Source organism: Mytilus trossulus, chromosome 4 (assembly GCF_036588685.1).
Source record: "Mytilus trossulus isolate FHL-02 chromosome 4, PNRI_Mtr1.1.1.hap1, whole genome shotgun sequence".
Lineage (NCBI taxonomy): Eukaryota > Metazoa > Mollusca > Bivalvia > Mytilida > Mytilidae > Mytilus > Mytilus trossulus.
Window position 1 is genome coordinate 25417827 of NC_086376.1, and position 25359 is coordinate 25443185.

General features: G+C 31.3%; 2 protein-coding genes across 5 annotated transcripts in view; one reads left to right on the forward strand and one right to left on the reverse strand.

Moving 5' to 3' along the window:
- LOC134714942 (furin-1-like) overlaps positions 1-460 on the reverse strand; it is a 64244-nt gene extending 63784 nt beyond the window's left edge. For both annotated transcript variants that reach the window (XM_063576667.1, XM_063576666.1), the window contains exon 1: positions 5-460. In XM_063576667.1, coding sequence (XP_063432737.1) covers positions 5-163 — 159 coding nt within the window. In that variant the 5' untranslated portion in view covers positions 164-460. The remainder of the gene's footprint in view (positions 1-4) is intronic.
- A 4766-nt stretch (positions 461-5226) lies between these two features.
- The window catches only part of LOC134714943 (ankyrin repeat domain-containing protein 24-like), a 38105-nt gene continuing 17972 nt past the window's right edge, over positions 5227-25359 (forward strand). Inside the window, exons 1-11 of one of the 3 annotated variants that reach the window (XM_063576669.1) lie at positions 5227-5330; positions 15041-15158; positions 15764-15894; positions 16817-16905; positions 20506-20570; positions 21101-21229; positions 22618-22724; positions 23157-23251; positions 23797-23901; positions 24233-24306; positions 24735-24812. In XM_063576669.1, the coding sequence (XP_063432739.1) occupies positions 15096-15158; positions 15764-15894; positions 16817-16905; positions 20506-20570; positions 21101-21229; positions 22618-22724; positions 23157-23251; positions 23797-23901; positions 24233-24306; positions 24735-24812 (936 nt within the window). In that variant the 5' untranslated portion in view covers positions 5227-5330; positions 15041-15095. Of the gene's footprint in view, positions 5333-15036; positions 15159-15763; positions 15895-16816; positions 16906-20505; positions 20571-21100; positions 21230-22617; positions 22725-23156; positions 23252-23796; positions 23902-24232; positions 24307-24734; positions 24813-25359 lie in introns of all 3 variants that reach the window. The other 2 variants (XM_063576670.1, XM_063576668.1) reach the window with 2 other exon arrangements.

Below are 25359 nucleotides of genomic sequence, written 5' to 3' on the forward strand. Positions count from 1 at the left end.
TCACCTCAGAAACATAAGCAAAGCCATGTCTTAGAGCAAGATCTTTTGCAGCTCTTTCACCCCCTGTCAAATGAACAGCCCACTGATCTGTGTAATGTTGTATTCCGCAAGAAACTTTAAATAAAATAACTCCAAAAATGAATGTGGTGCAGTGCATTTTCATGACAGATTAAACTAACAGTAACGCCACTTCAATATTAAAAATCGAAAAAATGAAAATCAATGTTGAACAGTCGAAAGACTTCAAAGAATCACTGGAATGGTTTTGAGCGGGTCACTAGAAGTGAATTGTCTGTTAACAAAAGCGGACTTTGAGTAAAAAGACCCATTCCAGTCAATTGTACAAACATTCAACCGTATTCCATCTTTCAATATCAACTGCTTTAAGTATCAATATATGTTTTCCTTGGACTGATCGTGTGCTTAGATGCTGTGCTTAGATGCTGTGATCAGTGATCATTCACGATAATGCTTATTGACGTTTGTTTGGCCTCCAGGTGGCGTAAATATTTACCGGAAATGACCTTCTTTCTGAACAGTATCATAGTACAAAAACATAACTAGCACAGAATAAAAAAAGGTAGAAACGTTTATATACATTCGTAACCAATGGCTGATCTTATCCGTTTGATATTATTTTTAAGGGTTCGTATGGATCGTAAACCTGGCAATTGTAACAAACCCCTGTGTTTGAATAACAACTTTGAGAAAACCCCTTGTTTACAATTCCCCTAATGACCAGTTATAAAACTTTAAAATTTGAGGACCACGATGGCTGATAATGATAACAAAATATGTATCTATAAACGATCATTTGGCAATACCAAAAGTTATTGTTCATTTCAGGGGGGACAAGCAGTTCGTGCTGTACAAATGGCACTGTTTGAGTTGCTATTTGTTAGAAAAATCCGTTGAATAAAAGTGTACCAATGAAAACAATATAGAAAACGAAATCACTCAAATATCACAAACTGGTAAGTATATCGTCCCATGTGGTGACGCTGTTGAGTGTTGTAACAGAGAAAATTATGAAAAATGTGAAAATTGATGTAATCTCTTTTGTCGTTAAGTTTGTGATTCACTCAACTCTCATTGTCAATTTCCAGATGAAAGTCTAGATATGAAGCAGAATTGAATGGATATGTCCTATCTTCATTTCAAGTTCAATGGAATAGATGCGATGAAAACAGGCACCACATCTTTTGATTCGGTTTTCACCAAGAAGACATTCTCAATGTAGCTAAATGTAAGCCTTAAATGATGTAACAGATCGTTTGACGATAGAGTTTGGCGGTATTTTTGTAATTTTACTTTTTTGAAAACACTCTACCCAACAAATGTATTGAATGAAATAAAACACCAGTCAGCTTGAACGGGCGATGGTTTGAATTTCAGAGAAGTTTTTGTTTTAATTAGAGTGCATAAAACAATACCCGAATTCGATTACTTACAGGTAAAAATACACCTTTTAGTTCACATATACCTACCCCCACCTATATTGCAATCGTAGCAAAAAATTTCACCACAATAGGGCTACACCATAAGATGTTCAATTCAAACTCTTTATTTCATTTGTTCATCATAGTACGCATACAAATAATGTCCCGCTGGCAATATGGTAACTGGAGAACCAAAGTATCGAAATGTCGAATTCCCAAGCTCATCAACTGGAATCAAAACTTCAAATTCATTTGCTGCAACTTAGGTAATGTCTTTCACTCTACTAAGAAATATAAATATGCTCGATATAGATATACTTACTTCATTTTTCATGTGATGATTAAAGCTGTACATTTTCTCCTTAACCAAATGTATGTGATAAAGTTTATCGACAGGTTGTATGTTTCTAGGGAACTTATTATGCCCCTTAAATAGCCGACTTGTTCATGTACTGTTAACTCGGCAAAAATCCATATAGTTTCAATTAAATAGATAAATTCAACCACGCCTACTGTTATGTTGATGATATTTTTTCATTCAAAAATCAACAATTCTCAAATTATACTGCCGAAATTAACCCAATTGAACTTACTTTAAATAAATCAAATATTATTACTAAGATATTTCACTTTTTACACGAGAAATGTTGCATACAGATTTACGAAAAAAAGAGACAATTTCTCTTCCTCTATTGTAAATGGTCCCTGTCTGGACGGTGACATTCCTTTTGTACCGTCTTACGGTGTTAATATATATCCAAACTTCTTTTCTATGCCCGTTTCTATAGTGACCTTTTAAATTTCAATGAGCGTAATCTGTGTAAATTATTTAGTCAGGAGTAGCGTTACCACAAATTACTTAAACCCTTTACTAGATTCTTCCTCAAGATGAAAATATTTGGTTTTGAAATTGGCTGTTTCCAAACAAACATTTATTTAAAGGGAATAGTACATGTCATTTTAGTTTTTACATTGTAGTTGTTAACTGACCCCGGAAATTTAGATACAATCTGGGTAAATTGATCTTTTCAACTCAGTTATGATATATTATATTTGAATATTTTGTTTTTGTTTTGTAATCAGTGAATTCAAACCATACCTTATATTATTGTTATACACTTTTGCACGTTTACGGTACTACAGTCTGTCGATACCTATATTTTGACATTGAACAAGGTTTATAGTGTTTTTGTGACTGTTAATGCATCCGTACACTTAATTCATTAGATTTGTACTGATTGGTATTTTAAATCAGATTTTTTAAAGGTTGTTATTGGCTTTAAACTAGCTGTCAGTAACTGAGAGTACTCTCAGATCTGTACATTGTGTCTTTATTGTTGTTAGGGATGTATAAATACCCTGCCATATTCAGTCTGTATTTTTGTTAGATTTTTTAACGACTGTAGCACAACTCTCCCAGGTTAGACGGAGGGTTGAGCCTCACAAACATATTTAACCCAGTCACATTCTGTATGTGCCTGTCCCATGCATGTCAGGATTATGTAGTTCAGTGGTTGTCGTTGGTTCATTTCTGTCATATATATGTTTTCCTAAAAATGGTTTTGTTACAAATTTTGCCATTAGTTTTCTAAATTGAAATGATAGTTTTCATGTCGCGGCCTTTTATAGCAAACTTTTTGGTATGGAGTTTTCTCATTGCTTAAGGCCTTACTGTTGCATCTAACTACTTACATCAACTTCATTTGAACTTTGGTGAAAAGTTGACTCATTGCAAATCACTGAGATCACGAGTTCTATATATGTACACGGTTTTCGAACTCCTGTGGCTATGTGTGCTTTTCTCCCACAAAGACAAATATGTTGTTGCTCAAGAAAACTGCTTCAAACAGTATTGTATTATATGCAAATGTCATTATTCAGAATTTTTAATTAAACAGATTTTTGAAATGCAGAAAAACAGGGAATCTCACCTAAACCCAAAAAAATGTACGTGAGAGGATATTTAGACAATCAGAAATACATCATCTCTTCTGGTATTCAAATTAAAATGAAAATACAGAAATGTCTCGTCTTTATAATGGATACATAAATCTTAAAGCCCTTATAAAAAACGATTTATATATATATATATAATATATAGCCGGTGCATCTAGATGTTCGACTGAACATCTTTCTATTAAAAGCTCTCAGTCACCACTATTTTTTTTCTTAGCAAAGGACGTTCTTTGAGGAAATTCTTCCGAAATATTACGTTAAAAAGTTATCAAAGATACCAGGATTATAATTTAGTACGACAGACGCGCGTTTCGTCTACATAAGACTCTTCAGTGACGCTCATATCAAAATATTATAAAGCCGCGTGCAAGCAAATACAAAGTTGAAGAGCATTGAGGATCCAATATTCCAAAAAGTTGTGCCAAAAACGTAATAGGCAATCAGCAGTATAGCTATCAAACGTGGATTCATTCCAATTCTAAAAATCTACGCATAAATCTTCATTCACAATCTTTTACAATTTTTCAATAATATCCGAACATTATATTATTTTTGCAAATTACACTCTCCTGTGCTCAAACAGAAAAATCATCTATTTAAAATAAATGGATGATGTCCTGTCACTCTATAATTACGTTTCAGTGAGTGCACCTTTTGCATCACACAGACACGCAAGCGGCATGATATGGCCAGTAGACGGGAAATTAGGGATGCTGCCAACTCTATGAATACTGATCCAAACCTTGATCAGTTTTCTCGATATTGATGCAAATGGACGACTTCAAACTAAAATCGGTGACAAAGTTCAAACATAGTGATTTCAACTTTCGAATTGTCAACTTCCCTTTTCTCAGCATGCAATGATATACCATTTGCATATTGTGTATGGGGGTTTTAGATTCCAGAAAAGTAGTCTGATCTGTAATTTTACCGATTACAATAAGTGTTCTATTGTCGATTTTGGCAGAGTGTGCAATGGCTTGGCGGGTGATGCATACATAGCAGGCGATGCTTACCCTGTCGACGCACCGGTATCATGCACTCTTCGTTGGTTTGATTTTTTGTTGTTAACGATTTGATTTCTCAGAATCTTCTTCTGAAATAAAGCAACTTAATGACCATGGACTAAATTTAAATTCGGATTTTATTAATATATGTTATAGGTAATTGAGGATATGATCCTGATATGCCCCCACACCACCCTTTTATAATGAATCCTAGATTATTTTTTTTTATTTATCACTTATCAGTGCCAAATGTAAATCACTATGATCAAGGATTAGTATAGTGTTACTTATTGTAATTGGTAAGATAACAGATCAGACGACTTTTCTGGAATATGAAACCGCCATACACAATAGGACTAATGGTATATCATATTTTAACCCCAAATGTTCGGCTCTAGTCGAGTTTCACGTTGATATAGTAATCATGCATATTAATTAAGAAATGATTGAAATATTTTTTTTCCGTCTATGAAGAAATTACATAAAAAATTGGTGCACACGGTTGGGGGCTCATAACGGAATCCTACCATCAAGAACCTAAATTAATCGAAGTTTTCAATTTAACCTCTTATGTGTTGTCCTTTGTATTCTCAGTAAATCCATCGGTTGACTTTGCTGCGACTGACTGTCGACATGAAGTTCGGATGAAGAAAATGTTTTTTAGTCCCGAGAGAATTAAAAATCATGACATTTTTTGGTTAAATTTGAATTTTCCTTGATCATGAGTAGAATGCGGCATAGTGGCACCTGACCCTCTATCATTTAGGCTAATTTGTGCAAAATAATAAGTTTTAAATTGGGGACAGTCTTGACCTTTGTTCAAAGTGATCTTTTCGGTATTTAGTGGGATCATTTGAAGTCATTGCGCATGACTTTGGTGAGCTTGAGATCTAAACTTCCGGAATATAGAAACGCCTCGACTCAGTCTCTGTAAGTTTAACTTTTAAAGTTTGATGACAAATGTAAACTCTTGATGATTACAAAAAAAAAAGACACGAATATAATAGTCACATTACAAACTTAATATTTGTCAATTATCAGAACTTGCATCTTGCAATAATTCAACAACAGGCCGGCTTTTCCTGAAATAAAAATTTCCTTGAAGTTGAGCTGAGGTCAGATTTGTTTTCAGTCTCGATGGGTACAATCAGCTCCGGAAACCGAAATGTTTATGTTTTATTCAAAACTTCTGACATATAGTACAACACGTCTAAAACAACCAATCAATTAAATGACTATCCAATAGACTATGAGGGGAACATACATTTTCTCAAGACAACACCATTTGAATGCATAAATTTAAATAAGTTGTTTAGTATGACTTTACCCTGGTACGAGTTTGTTTTAAGTGATACAAGTTGTCATTGTTGGAGTTTTCAATTCCATTTGAATGATAAAAATATATGTTTGCAAAACTAAAAACCACTTTTTAGTAAAGAACTTCAGAAGGGCACATATTTATATTATTTGAAAAAAACTTTTTCTCAAAGAACTGTCTATCTGGTATTGTATCGTCAAAACATGTCCATGAATTTTGTAATATTTTTGGACTTCTTGAGTTCTTTATTATTAAATCAATGCAACAAGAATGCTTTCATGAATTAATGAGGGGCGTAAAGGGGTATCTGCTTGGAAGAAGAAACAAAATTGCCATTACCAGATGAACGAACAATTAAAAATGTCTTGCACATTGAACTCTTTACAGATTTTACTAAACACAATGAATAACAAACCTTTTTTTATGGCTGCACATGAAATAAAAAGGGCTAAACATGTTGCACGAAAATAACCCTTAAGTGGCTTTACCACCTTCGTTAATGTGGTAGAAACTTAGTTAGCCTAATGAGATTGAGCCAAGGAATTACTTTTGTAGCTTAGTCATTCAATATACACGCAATCTTGTCACACAGTCATTCAATATACATTTTGGTGTTAATATTGAGTCACTGATAAGGTCTTTGCTTCGGAACTAAACACATTTATTCTAAAAACAGTTGTTGGCATGACACGGGTTATGTTCTTCTCATATATGTTATGATGGTATGATACTAAACCCCTAACGGGAAGGATTGTGCCTGATGTTCATATGATGAAATCATAATCTTTCAGTCAGTTTAATTGAAGTCTGGAGCTGGCATGTCAGTTAACTGCTAGTAGTCTGTTGTTATTTATGTATTATTGTCATTTTGTTTATTTTCTTTGGTTACATCTTCTGACATCAGACTCGGACTTCTCTTGAACTGAATTTTAATGTGCGTATTGTTATGCGTTTACTTTTCTAGGGGGAGGGTTGAGATCTCACAAACATGTTTAACCCCACCGCATTTTTGCGCCTGTCCCAAGTCAGGAGCCTCTGGCCTTTGTTTGTCTTGTATTATTTTAATTTTAGTTTCTTGTGTACAATTTTGAAATTAGTATGGCGTTCATTATCACTGAACTAGTATGTATTTGTTTAGGGGCCAGCTGATGGACGCCTCCGGGTGCGAGAATTTCTCGCTACATTGAAGACCTGTTGGTGACCTTCTGCTGTTGTTTTTTTATTTGGTCAGGTTGTTGTCTCTTTGACACATTCCCCATTTCCATTCTCAATTTTATGTACACACTATCTTGTCACACAGAGGTTGTTGGTTTGAGTATAAACTGTAAACAGCAAAAATGATCAGCAAAGTAAGATCTACATATAAGTTAATATGACCAAAATTGTCAATTGACAATTTTTCACAATTTGTTCATCATATTTGCTAACTTTAAAAAATCTTCTCCTCTAAAACTACTGAATGGATTTGGATGAAACTTAGCATGATTTTTCCTTAGATTATTCTGCACAAAGTGTGTGCTTCGATTTTTGATCCGTAAAAAAAAATGGCTGTCGTTACTTAAAATAGAACATAGGGGTCAAATGCAGTTTTTGGCTTATATCTCAAAAACGAAAGCATTTAGAGCAAATTTGAGATTGGGTAAAAATGTTCATTAGGTGAATATCTATCAGCCCTGAAATTTTCAGATGAATCAAACAACCCATTGTTGGGTTGCTGCCACTTAATTGGTAATTTTAAGGAAATTTTACAGTTTTTGGTCATTATCTTGAATATTATTATAGATAAAGATAAACTGTAAACAGCAAAAATGATCAGCAAAGTAAGATCTACAAATAAGTTAATATGACCAAAATTGTCAATTGACAACCCCTTAAGGAGTAATTGCCCATTAAAGACTTTTTTTACAATTTGTTCATTATGTTGACTTTCTTTAAAAAATCTTCTCCTTTGAAACTGCTGTATCAATTTCAGCCAAACTTAGGCTAAATGAGTTTCAGAGTATCTAGTATAAATTTATATTTCATTTCCTTGTATGTCAAGAAACATAGCTCCTATGGCTAAAATACAACATAAGAGAAAATGATTTTTTTTTGCTTTTGAAGAAAATAGGACGATTCAAAAAACATTTAAATAAATTGAAAAGCCAAAATAATCATTGATGAGAGATTTAACCAAAAAAATTAAGGTGAGCGATTCAGGCTCTTGAGAGCCTTTTGTTTGTAATTATTATAAAAATATATCAATATTATTTGTTTTTTTAGGCAGTTAAGCTGCCTTATGCGAGCACCCTGGATTTGTTTGCTACCCAATAAATGCTGAAATACGTGCCATTGTTATTATCTAGCTGGATATTATGTTATTTATAACTTATTGGACATTTTTTTCATACTTTTTATTCTGGATTACAAAAAATATGACCAAAAAAACCTTTAATGATCGTCGATTTTCCCAAAAGTTTTGAAGTTGCACATAGGAAGTAGAGCACATTAGGAATCCTTAGGGCCTTTCTTTCAGCAGTTATGTGGTTCATTGGTATTTTCCCGTTTGGATATATAAAATAACATAGTTAGTTTTCCTGTTCTAATTTTGGAGTCCCTTATATCTTGCTATTTGGTCTAGATCAAAGCCCTGTGTGAAAGGCAGTACTTGGAAACAACCCTCCCCTGACAAGGGGTCATTTTACTGTTGTAGTAAAGAAAAAAGAAATACCAAGGATTTGTATAGTGCTACTATTAGTATACAAAACCTTTGAAAACTTATAATTTTTTACTCAAAAAGAGGAGAAAAACATCATATTTTGAAAAACTTTTCTTGAAGAGGGTTCCACTTATTTTGAATAATATTAAACTGTTAAAGTAGATGTGTTAACATGGTTTAAGTCCAGGATTATTAAAAAATTCTTGGACATGTTTTGACCATTTAATACCAGATAGATATATAGTTTTTTGGAAAATATGAGCCCTTTTGCACTAAAAAGTGTTTTTTACAAAGAAATATAACTTATATTGACCCCTCGTAAAAGGGATATTTACATGTATAACGTTAAGGGGTTGTTCCCAACCTGATTATGACTTAGATGGAGAATTGTCTCATTATCATTCACACATACATAGACTAGATTTAATTATACAATTATTTTTTTGGTGAACAGGGAAAAAATACTTCATAAATTAAAGAAATGTCAAAGTAAAAGTGATAAATCAAGTTTTATTATTGTCAAAACCAAGCTATAGCTACTATTTTATGTTTACAAAAAATATATAATTGCTCACCTTTACTTTTCAAGCTTCACCTCAAAAATTTGCAAATTAAATATTTTTATTAAAATTTTCAAATACTCCCTCGCCCCAATTTTTGGAGTCCAAAAATCCGTATGTACAAGAAATTAAATTGGAGTGGCCTTTGGAATTATTGGTCAATAATTTCCCCTCAATGATTACAAGAAAGATGTTTCATATTTTAAAAAGATTTTAAAAATGCAGAAGGAAAGTAAGGGTTTTCTCTAAATAAACACAATGTATGTATTTATTTATATTTTGGTTTGTCTACAATATGTATACTAGTACACTCACATATTTATGTATTGTACATTTTGTTCCTATTAAATGACAGCTATATGCATTTGTACATGTACAGTATAAATGTTTATTTTTCAAAGCCCAGTATCCACATGAAATACCAATATTTCACAAAAATATGCTTTAAAGATTAAATCTCAGGTAAAATAGAAAAATAGGTCAAATATTCAAGGGTTAACAGCCATAGCATCAATGGAACTTGAGGAATTTAATTCAACATTTTATTTTAATATAGGTTTACTATTTTATTGATTTTTCTGTATTAAATCTGTCATAGTTATAATATCAGCTTTTTATGATGTCTTTTTATCCTAATGGAAAATATAAACGATAAATACTAATTTAATTACAAATATTTAAATGTCATGAAAATTTGTATATATATCTTGAGAGGATTTATGGACAGATTAATTTCATTAGTTGGAATGCAGAATTATTGTGTAAGTCTATAGGCTAGCTAACAGTTTTGAAAACATGTTAACATTTTTGTTTCCTGCAATGGTGTTTTCTGTTTATTTTGAAGTTCCAATTTTTAACTACCAGTTTTTGGAGTGAGCTCCTGTTGCTACATATTTACAATTCTGTGTAGTGTTTTGCAGATTCGTGATTGTTGTTTGAATTACATAATGATGAAATTTATTTTCAAATTTATTTATTTTTTATTACAAGCAGCTTTTCTGACACGATGAATTATAGTAATACCTGGGTGTTGATTTGAAGTAAGGGATACATGTATGTGACTTGTCACTTAGGAATTGCTTACCTTACAGAGCACCTGGTTAGTTGGGTTTGTGTTGCTCCATCTTAAGTGTGTAGGGTTTTGTAGATTATTGTACTTGGTAGTCTTTTCTGACATCTTTCCTCTCTTTGGTCATGGTGGAGTTCATTTTTCTTTAACTAATGGTTTTTGATTGTCCTTTTAATTATCCGGAAAAGGGGGGCATTCTTGTTGATATATACTTGCAAAAATCATAGAAAGATAAGATAGTCTGCATGTATTTTTTGAAAGGATGGCGAGTAAGCAAGCTGCATTTTCAAGGTTTCTTACAGTTGCTTAGAGCAGATGAGTTCTAGTTGGGCTTAACATTTCCATATGGGTCTCACTGAAAATGTGCAACTTAAGTTATGATCTGCATCGTGGTGCAGGTAGTTGTGATCTGCTTCATGGTGCAGGTGGAAAATGCAATAGATTTCAACTTCGCAGTAAATTAAACACACATTTTAATTTTTAATATTACAATATCTACATCATGTACATGCTGTAAGTGAAGTACATTAGTTAATTATATATTTTTGGCTTTTATCTAAAATTCATTATTATCAGGACAATATTAAAGGGTGCATTTTTTTTTATCCAGATTGATTTGATTTTAAATTTTGACTATCAGAATAGGCAGATCCCTTTAACTATGACATACATGTTCTGAACATTTGTGGAACATAAGACATCCTAGTTATAAATTGATAAATACCATATTGTCCCTATATGCACTTGGGTGTTTGTTTGTTCCCTTTACATGTATTTACTATAATGAGACAAGAAAGGAATGTGCAAATAACGATCACCTGTGATATACCGCTGATAGATAATAAAACGGTAACTTGTTTGATAATAGTGAAATGTAAAAACAGATTGATCGTTCTATTGTTGACAAGAGAAGCATGGGTAGATTTTAACTTAATGTTTGCTGAACCATAGTTTTCACTAAACAATACAAGCTTGGGTTATACATTGTTGACAAACTTAGGCGGTATTTCACATGACTGAAACACAACAAAAATAAAGAAGAAATATTTGGGTAAGATTTTATATGTTTTGTAAGTTTTAGAAATCCGATCTATAAAAACATTGATTTTTTAGTTTCTCATGATGGATGTGTTAAAGTTAATCTTGGAATTCTACTCCTCCAACTTCATATTGGGCATATTTGAAAAAAGTGTTGCATTGTATATAAAACTGTTTGATATAACATTGTGTTACAAAAATGACGAATTAACATTAGTAAAAATATTGATCATCAATTGAAGCTGCTCCCTTTAAGCCTAAAGCGATTAGAATTCAAGTCAGACCAGTAACAATATATTTTATTTTGTATTTGACGTTATACATGCAGGAAATTGAAATTGTTGAACCATTAGAATTGAAGCTTAATAAGTTTTTATTTAAGGTAAAGGAGATAAAAAAAATTTGTTTTGAAATTTTGTGTGAACGTTTTCCACCTTCATAACTATAGAGGTTGAATGAAATATAAGATGTTACGTAATCCAACTGAGAATCTATAAGATGTCTGCATGTCTAATTAGATTTCTGCCTTTGTATCACTAACCTATTTTAAATTTATGAATTTTTGATAAATGAGTTTATCAGTTAATCTAAATTTTTATCTAATAATATCGGTTATTTATTTACAAAATTTGTGTACCTATATCTGTGGAATGAACACTCCCTGCAGAGTTCTTTGATTAAATATGTACATGTATAGAGGGTGGTTTGTATCTACATACATGTAATGTACATTCTTCAGAAAAGACTTATAGAGGGTGTTTTGTATCTACATACATGTAGTGTACATTCTTCAGAAAAGACTTATAGAGGGTGGTTTGTATCTACATACATGTAGTGTACATTCTTCAGAAAAGACTTATAGAGGGTGGTTTGTATCTACATACATGTAGTGTACATTCTTCAGAAAAGACTTATAGAGGGTGGTTTGTATCTACATACATGTAATGTACATTCTTCAGAAAAGACTTATAGAGGGTGGTTTGTATCTACATACATGTAGTGTACATTCTTCAGAAAAGACTATCAAACTTTTAATTACCAATGTAGTCAATGCAATATTTGCACAACATCAATCAGTTGATTATTTATTCACAGTTTTTTTGAAAAACTATTTTATTATTTTGAACTTGAAAAGATATGAAATGCACACACAAACTTTACTATCCTGTATTCAATGGTATTGTAATTGGTACATGTACATCAGTTGTATTACACACTACTCAGAGAGCTTTTCAGAGCAGAAAAGTTCGGCATTTTTAAATCAGTTCGTTTTTATCTCTTGACCATATTAAAGTGGGTAAGTAAGGTTGACCTTTATTTAAATTTTGTTTAGAAAGAATTAGTTTAATCAAAAAATGTATGAACTTATTATATAAAACTTATATATATACAAATTTTCTTTTTTAAAGTTAAAGTTCTGATTGTTTTCAATTAAATTTAAGAATGTCACACAGTTACAATAAAATGTTATTTTAATTCACCTAAGGCTTGTTTTTATAACACTTTAAAATTTAAATAAATATACCAATACAACACCAAGTGATTACATTTGTTGCTGAACTGTTACCTGCTTGAGGATACAGCTTCAGTAATTAAGCATAAACTGTATGTCTGGTGCCTTACCTGTAATTACAGGTGTTATATAATTACCTGTTTATATGTGGTCATCATTATTTACCTCCAGGCACTATCACTCAATGTCCAATTTAACATTCTTTTCTCAAGTTTTAGACACATGGTGGTTCTATTTTGGTTTTGTAATAAGGAAATTTTAATGTTTTCTATTTTGGAAAAAAGTGTTTTTTAAAGGTAGGTTAGTTTTGTATTTTATATACATGTATTAAACTGTCAGAACTTTGGAATTCAAAAATCTTGAAATTTTAAAGTTGTATTTGGTTCTTTGGCCAAATTTACAGACATAAGTTAGTACAAATGCATTACTAAGCGTTAGTCAGATCTTGTGGTTGCTTGATACCTCCTTATATTGTACATGTGTCATTTGAAGAAAAAAAGGATGGACAGGATCCCATATAAAAGATGTATGTTTGAATATTTAGATATTTTAAAACAACAGAGAAGTTCAGTTTTCAAAGGTTGTTGTAAATTCATGTTTGGAGATGTACACATATTGGACATATATTTTTGTTTATGATACATGTACCTTAAATCATTGTATTCAAATCAATGAGTTTGAAGCAGATGGAAATGGTCAATACTGATTGTTGTACATATGGCATTTGATAAAGATCTTTGGGTGATGTACATGTATGGATATAGTAATTTATCCTTCTTAAGATTCTTTACATAAACCAAAACTTTATACATCAGAATAAAGCTCACAGGGTACATTTTGTACATTGGATAGTTGCTATACAGGACTAGGGTATATATACAATGTATATATGTCTTGAAGAAACAGAAGTTAAAATTTACATCCAAAATAGAATGTCAAGGAATCAATGATAGGTGGTTTCTATTTGATTCTAAAATCTTTTAATTCTACGTACCAGTGGCGGTTCCAGGGGTTGTCCTGGGGGTTAGAACCCCCCCTTTTTTTGGCCAATCAATGCATTTGAATGGGAGCATATAGTTGGAACCCCCCTTTTACTCTGGGTTGGACTCCCCCCCCTTTTTTAAATGACTGGATCCGCCCCTGTGTACATTATATCAATGTACAAATGTATATTGTATTTTATTTGGAGAACATGCATGTGCTGTTTATGAACGCGTACCAATGTTACTTTAGATTATATTGAAACACATTTAATTTTTATGGTAACAACTTGTGAAAAATGTAAAAATAAAACCAGTTGTATATAGATTTTCTCTTCAATTGTGAAGTATTAAATTTTAATGATTGCTTGAAGTTCAAATTTTTTTCTAGTTTGATATATGATTGTGCATTTATATTGTTTAATGACATATATACAATATATACAAATTCAGTTGTGATTTTGAAAGCAAAAGGTTTATATGAAATACAACAAGTTTGATACATATTTTATATTACTTCAATGAAAAGGTATATGTACGTAGGACATCGATAAATGTCTAAATAAATTTAAAATCTATTATTCCTATCTTGTGGTCAATAAAATGACATGTGACAACAGTTTGGACACTATATCTTTACAATGAATATCAGATAAGGACAAATGACCAGTTAACTGATTTAATCTTTATTAACATTACTATACAAAGCAATATAAATGACATGCTTAAAGTGTGTTAAAAAATAGCTAAATATTATATATCATCACACTGTTCCAACTTCAGTACTCTTAAGAGTTTTGCTGCCATTTTTTTCTGATTAAAAATGATAAAGTAATTAATAACAAACTCTTTAATGTTGAAGTTAGAACAATTTCATGATATACAACATTGGTAATTTAGCATACTTTGTGTATTGTACATACATTGTATGTTGCTTTGTATGATAATGTTAATAAAGATTGAAACAGTTAACTGGTCATTTGTCCTTATCTGACATTCCTTGTTCTGACCTGTTGTGACATGTCATTATTGACCACACATAATACATACTGACATATATACACAGGCAATACACATCCTGTATATATAAGGTTAAGATGTCCAGTAGAACTGGTGTCCCAACTGTGCAAGTGCTGTATAGCAAGTCAAGGTTGTTTAAATCTTCCATCATCATAGAGTGGGTATATATTTGAAATAAATATTAAAAGGAAAGCATTCATTCATTTCAGCTTAAATACATTGTATGACAACTATCATGACTCTGTGTAATACTCTAAAACGGAATTGCTGAAATTAAAATAGAAACTTTTTTTGTCTGAAAATGAAAAAAAAAATGATGGATGAATAGTCCTGATGGTTTATTTGCAATTAAAAATCTAATGATGAGGCATGCAGATAATAATGAGATTTCAGATATATGACACTAGAGTTACATGTACATGTACTTTCTCTTTTCAGATACATGTATGAATTGATTTAGAATGAAAAGTCCAGAGGTGTAACAATCAGGCATCAAAATGTCTAAGAGTCGAATGAAAAAGTTCAGTTTGTTTAAAAAGTTTGGGAAAAGTACAACAGATGTAAGTATAAGATGAAGAGTAAGGCTGGTTTATATAGCTGATTATTTAAGGAATGACATAAAAAATGTGGTGCACCCTGTTAAACGCCACACACGTTATTCAGTGTGCACCAAATTTTTTTATGTTATTTCGAATAATTTCTTATAATTTAATTCTACATTTCAATTTAAACCGTAGAAAAACATGAAAAAACGTTGATGACGACACGGTCACATGACTAGATTATGTCTATGGACTGATAACAAAATAACGTCAGCTAATCAGAAGACATGTTACATCCAAAATTAAATTATATATGGGTTAACTTTAAGAAGCTGTAGAATATGGATAAAATGAGATGTGGGTTATACATCTATAAGACATAAAAACTTCTTTCTATTGTACATATATCTAAACAAATATAAATATACTAAAAATGTCATGACTCAAAGTTAACATTTTGGTCATTTATAGGGTAAATTTTTTATTTCAAAATCTTTCAGATATTTTGTTGAAATAAAGTTGTACCACAGTTTTATACCTTTTTGCTTTTATTCAAAAGATATATACATTTGAAAGTACTGTATGAATATGCGATTACAGTTGTAATTAAATACATTTTACAGTTATCAGAATGGAACAAGGGAGATGATAAGATACTAAAAGCTGTAGAAAATGGAGATCTTAGTAAAGTGGAGGCCATCCTTCAGAAGAAAACCATTAACCCAACCAAACTGGGTATTCATGGGTTTTCAATGTAAGTAAAAACTGACCTCTTTGTTGGTTTTGTTGAGATATTTTTCACTAGATATACATACCCCTACTAGAGCTAAAGTTATGCCAGTTATGTTTATCATTATGTGTTCAGAAATTTCATACAAGCATAGGGACAGAACGAATAAGAAGGACAAACTGTAAACCTTATAGAAAGAACATATATGATGTACATTAGCAATGACTGATTTTCATTGAATAATTGCTTGTTAAAACATAAATGCGTAATGCAATCATTTAGTCCAAAAAATGTCTGATTCTGCAAAAAACACCATGCTTATTTATCATATTTCATAAGGACAGGGATTTAGAGTGTTCATTCAGTGTATGATAGTATTAATAACAGTTTATTTCCCTGTCTTTAAATCCGTTATTTTGAAGAAAGGAAAATTGCCAGTCAGACAAATATCCACCAGCTGAGCATTCAAATAAGTGGATCAGAGGAAATATTAGTCATTTTAAGACCTTTGGCAATAATAAAAAGCTATACTTTACTCTTAAGGTCCATGAGAACATTTACTCCTAGGGAATGAATGAATGAATGAATTCTTTATTTGCAAAGCAGTAGTTACATGCTATAGCAACACAAACATATTTACATTGTGACACACAATAAACAACAGAGAACAATTTTATAAGATAGTACAATAGAAAAATGATCAACTTATTAAATGTGATCTAATCTGCCAGGCAGATTTCAAATAATTACATAATTTTCCAACTAAAGATCTAGATTTGGTTTGATACAAATACATAAGTTTTGTCACATTTGGCCATGAACAGTAATAATTTGGTAAAAACTGCAGTCGAAAAAGAGGTTTCCCTTGTCTATTTTTAAAAGAGCAATCACTTTTCACTTTGTACATTTAAAAAAAAAACCTAATTATTAATTTTGTTTTATGTAGATTTCATGTTGCCAGTAGATATGGACATTTAGCTATAATAGAAAAGTTGTTAGAATATGGTGCTGATGTAAACTGTCTCACAATTCAGGGTAAGTTATACAACCACTTATCATTTAGTTTACCGAGACTCAGGATAAGTTATACAACCACTTATCATTTAGTTAACCAAGACTCATTCAGGGTAAGTTATACAACCACTTATCATTTAGTTTACCAAGACTCATTCAGGGTAAGTTATACAACCACTTATCATTTAGTTTACCAAGACTCATTCAGGGTAAGTTTTACAACCACTTATCATTTAGTTTACCGAGACTCAGGATAAGTTATACAACCACTTATCATTCAGTTTACCAAGACTCATTCAGGGTAAGTTATACAACCACTTATCATTTAGTTTACCAAGACTCATTCAGGGTAAGTTATACAACCACTTATCATTTAGTTTACCAAGACTCATTCAGGGTAAGTTATACAACCACTTATCATTTAGTTTACCAAGACTCATTCAGGGTAAGTTATACAACCACTTATCATTTAGTTTACCAAGACTCATTCAGGGTAAGTTATACAACCACTTATCATTTAGTTTACCAAGACTCATTCAGGGTAAGTTATACAACCACTTATCATTTAGTTTACCGAGACTCAGGAAAAGTTATACAACCACTTATCATTCAGTTTACCAAGACTCATTCAGGGTAAGTTATACAACCACTTATCATTTAGTTTACCAAGACTCATTCAGGGTAAGTTATACAACCACTTATCATTTAGTTTACCAAGACTCATTCAGGGTAAGTTATACAACCACTTATCATTTAGTTTACCAAGACTCATTCAGGGTAAGTTATACAACCACTTATCATTTAGTTTACCAAGACTCATTCAGGGTAAGTTATACAACCACTTATCATTTAGTTTACCAAGACTCATTCAGGGTAAGTTATACAACCACTTATCATTTAGTTTACCAAGACTCATTCAGGGTAAGTTATACAACCACTTATCATTTAGTTTACCGAGACTCAGGAAAAGTTATACAACCACTTATCATTCAGTTTACCAAGACTCATTCAGGGTAAGTTATACAACCACTTATCATTTAGTTTACCAAGACTCATTCAGGGTAAGTTATACAACCACTTATCATTTAGTTTACCAAGACTCATTCAGGGTAAGTTTTACAACCACTTATCATTTAGTTTACCAAGACTCATTCAGGGTAAGTTATACAACCACTTATCATTTAGTTTACCAAGACTCATTCAGGGTAAGTTATACAACCACTTATCATTTTGTTTACCAAGACTCATTCAGGGTAAGTTATACAACCACTTATCATTTAGTTTACCAAGACTCATTCAGGGTAAGTTATACAACCACTTATCATTTAGTTTACCAAGACTCATTCAGGGTAAGTTATACAACCACTTATCATTTAGTTTACCAAGACTCATTCAGGGTAAGTTATACAACCACTTATCATTTAGTTTACCGAGACTCAGGAAAAGTTATACAACCACTTATCATTCAGTTTACCAAGACTCATTCAGGGTAAGTTATACAACCACTTTAGTTTACCAAGACTCATTCAGGGTAAGTTATACAACCACTTATCATTTAGTTTACCAAGACTCATTCAGGGTAAGTTATACAACCACTTATCATTTAGTTTACCGAGACTCAGGAAAAGTTATACAACCACTTATCATTCAGTTTACCAAGACTCATTCAGGGTAAGTTATACAACCACTTATCATTTAGTTTACCGAGACTCAGGATAAGTTATACAACCACTTATCATTCAGTTTACCAAGACTCATTCAGGGTAAGTTATACAACCACTTTAGTTTACCAAGACTCATTCAGGGTAAGTTATACAACCACTTATCATTTAGTTTACCAAGACTCATTCAGGGTAAGTTATACAACCACTTATCATTTAGTTTACCAAGACTCATTCAGGGTAAGTTATACAACCACTTATCATTTAGTTTACCAAGACTCATTCAGGGTAAGTTATACAACCACTTATCATTCAGTTTACCGAGACTCAGGATAAGTTATACAACCACTTATCATTCAGTTTACCAAGACTCATTCAGGGTAAGTTATACAACCACTTATCATTTAGTTTACCAAGACTCATTCAGGGTAAGTTATACAACCACTTATCATTTAGTTTACCAAGACTCATTCAGGGTAAGTTATACAACCACTTATCATTTAGTTTACCAAGACTCATTCAGGGTAAGTTATACAACCACTTATCATTTAGTTTACCAAGACTCATTCAGGGTAAGTTATACAACCACTTATCATTTAGTTTACCAAGACTCATTCAGGGTAAGTTATACAACCACTTATCATTTAGTTTACCAAGACTCATTCAGGGTAAGTTATACAACCACTTATCATTTAGTTTACCAAGACATTATTATGTATCTGGCTTAGTGACTTATCATTGCCGGATACAACTTTTGGTGTACTTTTGCTAACAACAAAAAAGTGTTGTATCTTAGAAATACAGGTATTTTTTCTATTAAACAAATTGTATCTGAGCTGATATGGGAAACTCATAATACCAATTGGTTGTATTACATTGTTAATTAAAATGATAACAGTGAAATTACAAAAGATGAATAAAGATTAAAAGTGCATAGATGTTCTTCATATTGTGTTATAATTAATAAACTGAAATAATGATTTCATTAAAAGATGTAGTAAAAACTACATAAAACATGTGTTAAGTAAATTAGTGATGACATAAAAGAGTTCATATTTTGGCTGACTTCATTGATAACAAACCCTTTATTATGATAGATTATGTTACATGGCTTATGTTAACACTACATGTTACTAATAACTTGTTTCTAGTTTCAAATGAAATTCAGGAGTACTTGTACCTTTCAAGATGTCAGTTTTTCATAAGCCTTTATTCTTTCGTAATGCAAAGCAAAGGAAGATAATCCTTATATTTTTTTTAAATTTTAGATGAACATACCATAATTTTATTATTGTACTGAACTACATTGTTTGGCCAATTATTTCTTCCACATGAAAGAGCCGACCATATTTATCATGACATAACAGAACTGGCACAATTTTAAGAGCAAAACCATTATTTGGACTTCACTTTGTTTCATAAGTCTTCAAATATCTATGGTCAGATTTTTATATGACATGTAACATGAATGACCAATCAAGTACAAGCTTGTTCTATCCTCATAAAAGTTATAGGATAACTGTTTCTTCATTGACGTGAATCAGACTTATACTAATAATGAAAGGAGTATACATTGTAACTTGTATCAAATTGTGATTTAGTGAACTTCAGGATCTTTATGGTGCAACATAGATGTTTTTTTTGTCTGTCTGTTCATTTGTCTGTCCTACTTCAGGTTAAAGTTTCTGGTCAAGGTAGTTCTTGATGAAGTTGAAGGAAGTCCAATCAACTTGAAACTTAGTACACATGTACCCTATGATATGATCTTTATAATTTTAATGCCAAATTAGAGTTTTGACCTCAGTTTCATGGTCAACTGAACATAGAAAAGATGGTGTGAGTTGGGCATCCATGTACATCAATAAAACTACTATGAACACATTCTTATTCAAATGAGTTCTTGAAAAGTCTAATGTATTAAGACATTTTATTAATTACAGTGTACAATAACTACTTACAGGTTCTACAGCACTACAGCTAGCTTGTGGATCAGGACATGTCAAAATTGTAGATAGATTAATTAAGGTGAGAAATAGACACAAAGAATCATGAAATTATTGTAGTTGAATTAATTATATAAGACATGAATCATTCATCATAGTAAGAATTGTTTTCTATAAAATAGAAATATCTACAACCTTTTCAAAAGTTTAAATTTATTTATACCTAACTCATTATGAGTAATTTGGAAGTGAGTTAAAAGCCATAATGACATGGGTTCTATATATGAATTGGCTTGTTATTGGTATAATCTCACTGTAGTTCAATCTCAATATAGGCAATATGGGAAAGGTGTACTGACATAAGAGGTCTCTAAAAACATTAATCCACCATTCTTCTTCTGATGAAGGTCCCTTTTGGACAGAAAACGGCATGGCTTTTCTCTGAAGAAGGTCCCTTTTGGACAGAAAACGGTATGGTTATGAAATGTCATTAGGCACTGTTTATTATGTGTATTGGCATATACTATATTTTTATGAATTTGCATCTTACAAAGTGTTGTTTTTTTTTTTTCAATTCTGAATTTCATATTTATGTTGATTTATCATTATCAGGCTGGTTCAGAACTGAATTTGAAGGATGGACAACAGCTTACAGCTTTACACCATGCCTGTATGGGGTGCTACCATGAATGTGTTCAGGTTTTATTGGCTAATGGTACAGATGTTTCATTGGGAGATCAGGTTTGTTTGTTGCTTCATTTTTCCCATTTAAAAATTTCATACATTTAAACAATTACATATAAAGTACTCAATAAAGAATTTTTTTATGCCCCACCTACGATAGTGCCAAATTAGAGATTTTACCCCAATTTCACGGTCCACTGAACATAGAAAATGATAATGCGAGTGGGGCATTCGTGTACTGAGGACACATTCTTGTTTTATATTATTTCCAAAGCATATATCTTGAAAAGTTTGTACATAAAATGTATGATCAGGACTTTTCCTTTTTCCTGATATACATGTCTACTTTGAGAAATCCTATTTTTTCCCCCTATTTTTGTATAAATCATGAACTTTGAAGCTTAGTTTTGGCCAGTGTGCTCCCCAGATATTTCATTTATCCTGGTAAACAGTGGAAATGAAATACCATCTTGTTTCTAAAGATTAAAGCATCACATCCATATAAACATAATCTATAAGAAAACCAATTCAGATAGCATCACATTACCATGATGCTTAATGCCTTGGGAAGAATACTGGGCATATTTTGGTTATAAGTGAATATGTTGTGCATTTGATTACCTGTTCTTACAATGAAACTAAGGTTTCAGCTACCCCTCGAAATATTGAGACTTAATTTCTATGAAACTAAGGTTTCAGCTACCCCTGTAAATATTGAGACTTGATTTCTATAAAACTAAGGTTTCAGCTACCCCTTGAAATATTGGGACTTGATTTGTAGGAAACTAAGGTTTCGAAATATTGACACTTGATTTTCATGAAAGACACATATTTTTGAATGGATTTAGCATCTTGTCTATTAACACCTCTGAAGGCTATTTATACAGTTGATATTTTTACAGTCTGCATTTTATCAACTTGTTTTCCAATCTTGATAGACTTGTCTGATTGCTATTTTACGAAAATTTCCTTTGATCTTACTGACTGATAATTTCCTTTCTCAGTGGAGTTGAGTGATAAGAAAAATTTTCGCTAAAAACTAAGGGTGCACGTGGCATACTGCCGCAGTCAATAAAATTGGAAACGTTGTCATAGGTAAAATAGCAATACACAGATTATCATTGGTCATCACTAGCTAGATTTGTTTTCTCACTTTTGCCATACCAGCTCAAACAAGAAAATCAATCACACTGAGATGATCTACAATAAACTATAAATATTGTTATGTTTATGTTAGTATTTTTACAGTTAAATATTATTACATAAAAATAATTTAATTCCATTATTCACCTATGCTTCATTTTTTTAACCAAGTATTTTGTGGGGAAATTACAAAATATGTCCCTTGGTTTGTATGGGAGTATCAATCAACTACATTTTTTATTGTGTGTTTACTGACTGAATGAACTTCTTTAATTTTGATTAATATTTTGATTTATTTACAGACTGGCAGAACTCCCCTATTTTTCGCTGCTTTATCAGGACAAGTAGAAATATGTAAAGATCTCTTAGACAAAAGTGCCAACATCAATAGTCTAGAAAATAATCAAATGTAAGTGTGTAAAATTGTGTTGGAAATTATAAAATGTAAGGTGTAAAAATCTGTTCAAAATAATCAAATGTAAATGTACAAAATAATCAAATTTAAGTGTGTGAAATAATGTACAAAATAAACAAATTCAAGTGTGTGAATAATGTAAAAAATAAACAAATGTGTGTGTTAAATTATCTGTTAAAACTGTTACTTTGTAGTCTGCACTAAAAATATTTTGAAATATTTTAACAGTAGTAATATTTCAATATTAGTCTAGCCTTGTATGTAGTACCACTAATATCTGAGGAAACAGCAGTATATTTCTATTTCACAACATTCATTCAGAAGTTATTGGTAGCAACAGAAGCTGATCATCTTATGAAATCAGTAAGCATAAGAAATAGAAATTCATAAACAATTCAAGTCTGAAGAGAATAATATATATTTTAGGACTCCATTGATGGGTGCAGCAAATCGAGGGCGCAAGGAAGTTTGTGAACTACTACTTAAAAAAGGTGCTAATAGAGATCTCACTGATGTCAGAGGTTAGTCAAGGGAGATAACTATATAACAATGGACAGAATATATCATCAGTTTAGGTTCATGGGGAAAAATGTTTTACTCTCAAATTAACTAAATATTTTGAACATAAAACATGTATGGAGAGTTTCTGAAGGTTATAGGTGAGACAATTATAACTGAATGTAAAATTCTATTAAAACAACACAACACTATACTAAAGTGTGAAAATTATGGTAGATTTAAAACAAAGTTGTCAGAGCAAACAAATCAAAGATGAATATCGCACACAAGTTTTTTTTAACCAAGATTAATCTATATGTCTATATCAACTAACCTTTTTTAGGTTAGCTAAGAAACAGAAAGTATGATCTTCATAAGTCAATAGAAATATTAATTTTATTCACATCAATTAAGCATTTTAAAAACAACTATTGCTTATAAATTTTAAGTAAAGAAACATGCACATCTCACTTTGTCAAACAGTGCAGTAAATGATGTGCTATTGTCATGTCTGATATAAATTTCCACACATCTAATAACTCACTTTAATGATGTTATTTTTCTACAGGTTTTACAGCATTACAACATGCTATGGAAGAGAACCATAAAGACATACAGGAAGTATTTATCAAAGCACCTACTATAGCAACATGGGATGTTCCTGGTACTACATGTAGGTTTCTAGAAATCTCAGGGTTTATAATTATTATTCAAATTAATACATTGTAGTATTTTATAGAAATAAAAAGTCAAACAAATTTGATTTTGACATTGAAAAGTTTAAAAAAAAAAAAAAAGTATGAATTGTTTTACTGGTATAAATAGTTAAATCCTCAGAATATGACAACAATTAGCATAAAAATCAATTATTAAAAAAATTCTGCTGTAAATGTTTTTCATTAAAGACCCACTCAAGAATCATATTTATAATTTTGAATAGTGAAGTTTGCTATTGCTCATAATGTGAAACTTTTAATGATTGGAAAATGATGTTTGTGTTTTAGTGGATAGAAAACCAAAAGACACAAAGGGTGCTGAAGGTGGAGCAGATACTTCCGAGATGCCAGAAGCTGATCAGGTAATAATTATTACATTTCTCTCTTCTTTGCTCTGTTAACAAAGTACTGGTATTATACAAGTTTCTGTAAACTTTTGAACTCAGAGGGAGATATTTGATTTGCCCTTATACAATACCCCAAACAAATTATGATATGAAATAGGCTCTTGAAATATTTTTGCTGTGTACTAATTCATTGTTTTTAAATCTGATTAATGTTATTTAAATGTTTTAAATAGAAACAGCATTTGTTTGGATTAAATATTACAGTATGTAAATATTTATTAATTTGAAACTTCATTTTATGTTACGTTGCAACACATTGGTCCAGACAATAATTTAAGATAGCACACTTGATAGATAAATATATAGTTGATAATTTTGATTAACATCCAAAGTGTAGCATTTCAAAAAATATATATATTTGAAGATATCTCTTTATATTGTAGGTTGATAGAGTGGATAATTTTGTTGCTGATACTTCTCCATCACCTGGGCCTCAGAGAAAAGAAGGAACTCTTCAACAGGTATACAGTTTGTTCAGTCAAATATCTTCTTCTTTTGGTACTCTTGAGAACTTTGGTCATTACATTTCAATTTCTTGTATTCTTAGAAGAAAATTAAGTTAATGTTATATTGAATACAATAAAAAAACAATAGTTCTAATTTATCCATCTTTGATGATATTGATAGAAGTCATAGTTGCAGATGTATTATCAAACCCCTTATCTTATAATGTTATGTAACATGGAAAAAAACATCATCTTATAGGAATCTTAGTGGTAAGACACTTTCAATATCACACCATCATCTTATAGGAATCTTAATGGTAAGACACTTTCAATATCACACCATCATCTTATAGGAATCTTAATGGTAAGACACTTTCAATATCACACCATCATCTTATAGGAATCTTAATGGTAAGACCATCATCTTATAGGAATCTTAATGGTAAGACACTTTCAATATCACACCATCATCTTATAGGAATCTTAATGGTAAGACACTTTCAATATCACACCATCATCTTATAGGAATCTTAATGGTAAGACAATTTCAATATCACACCAT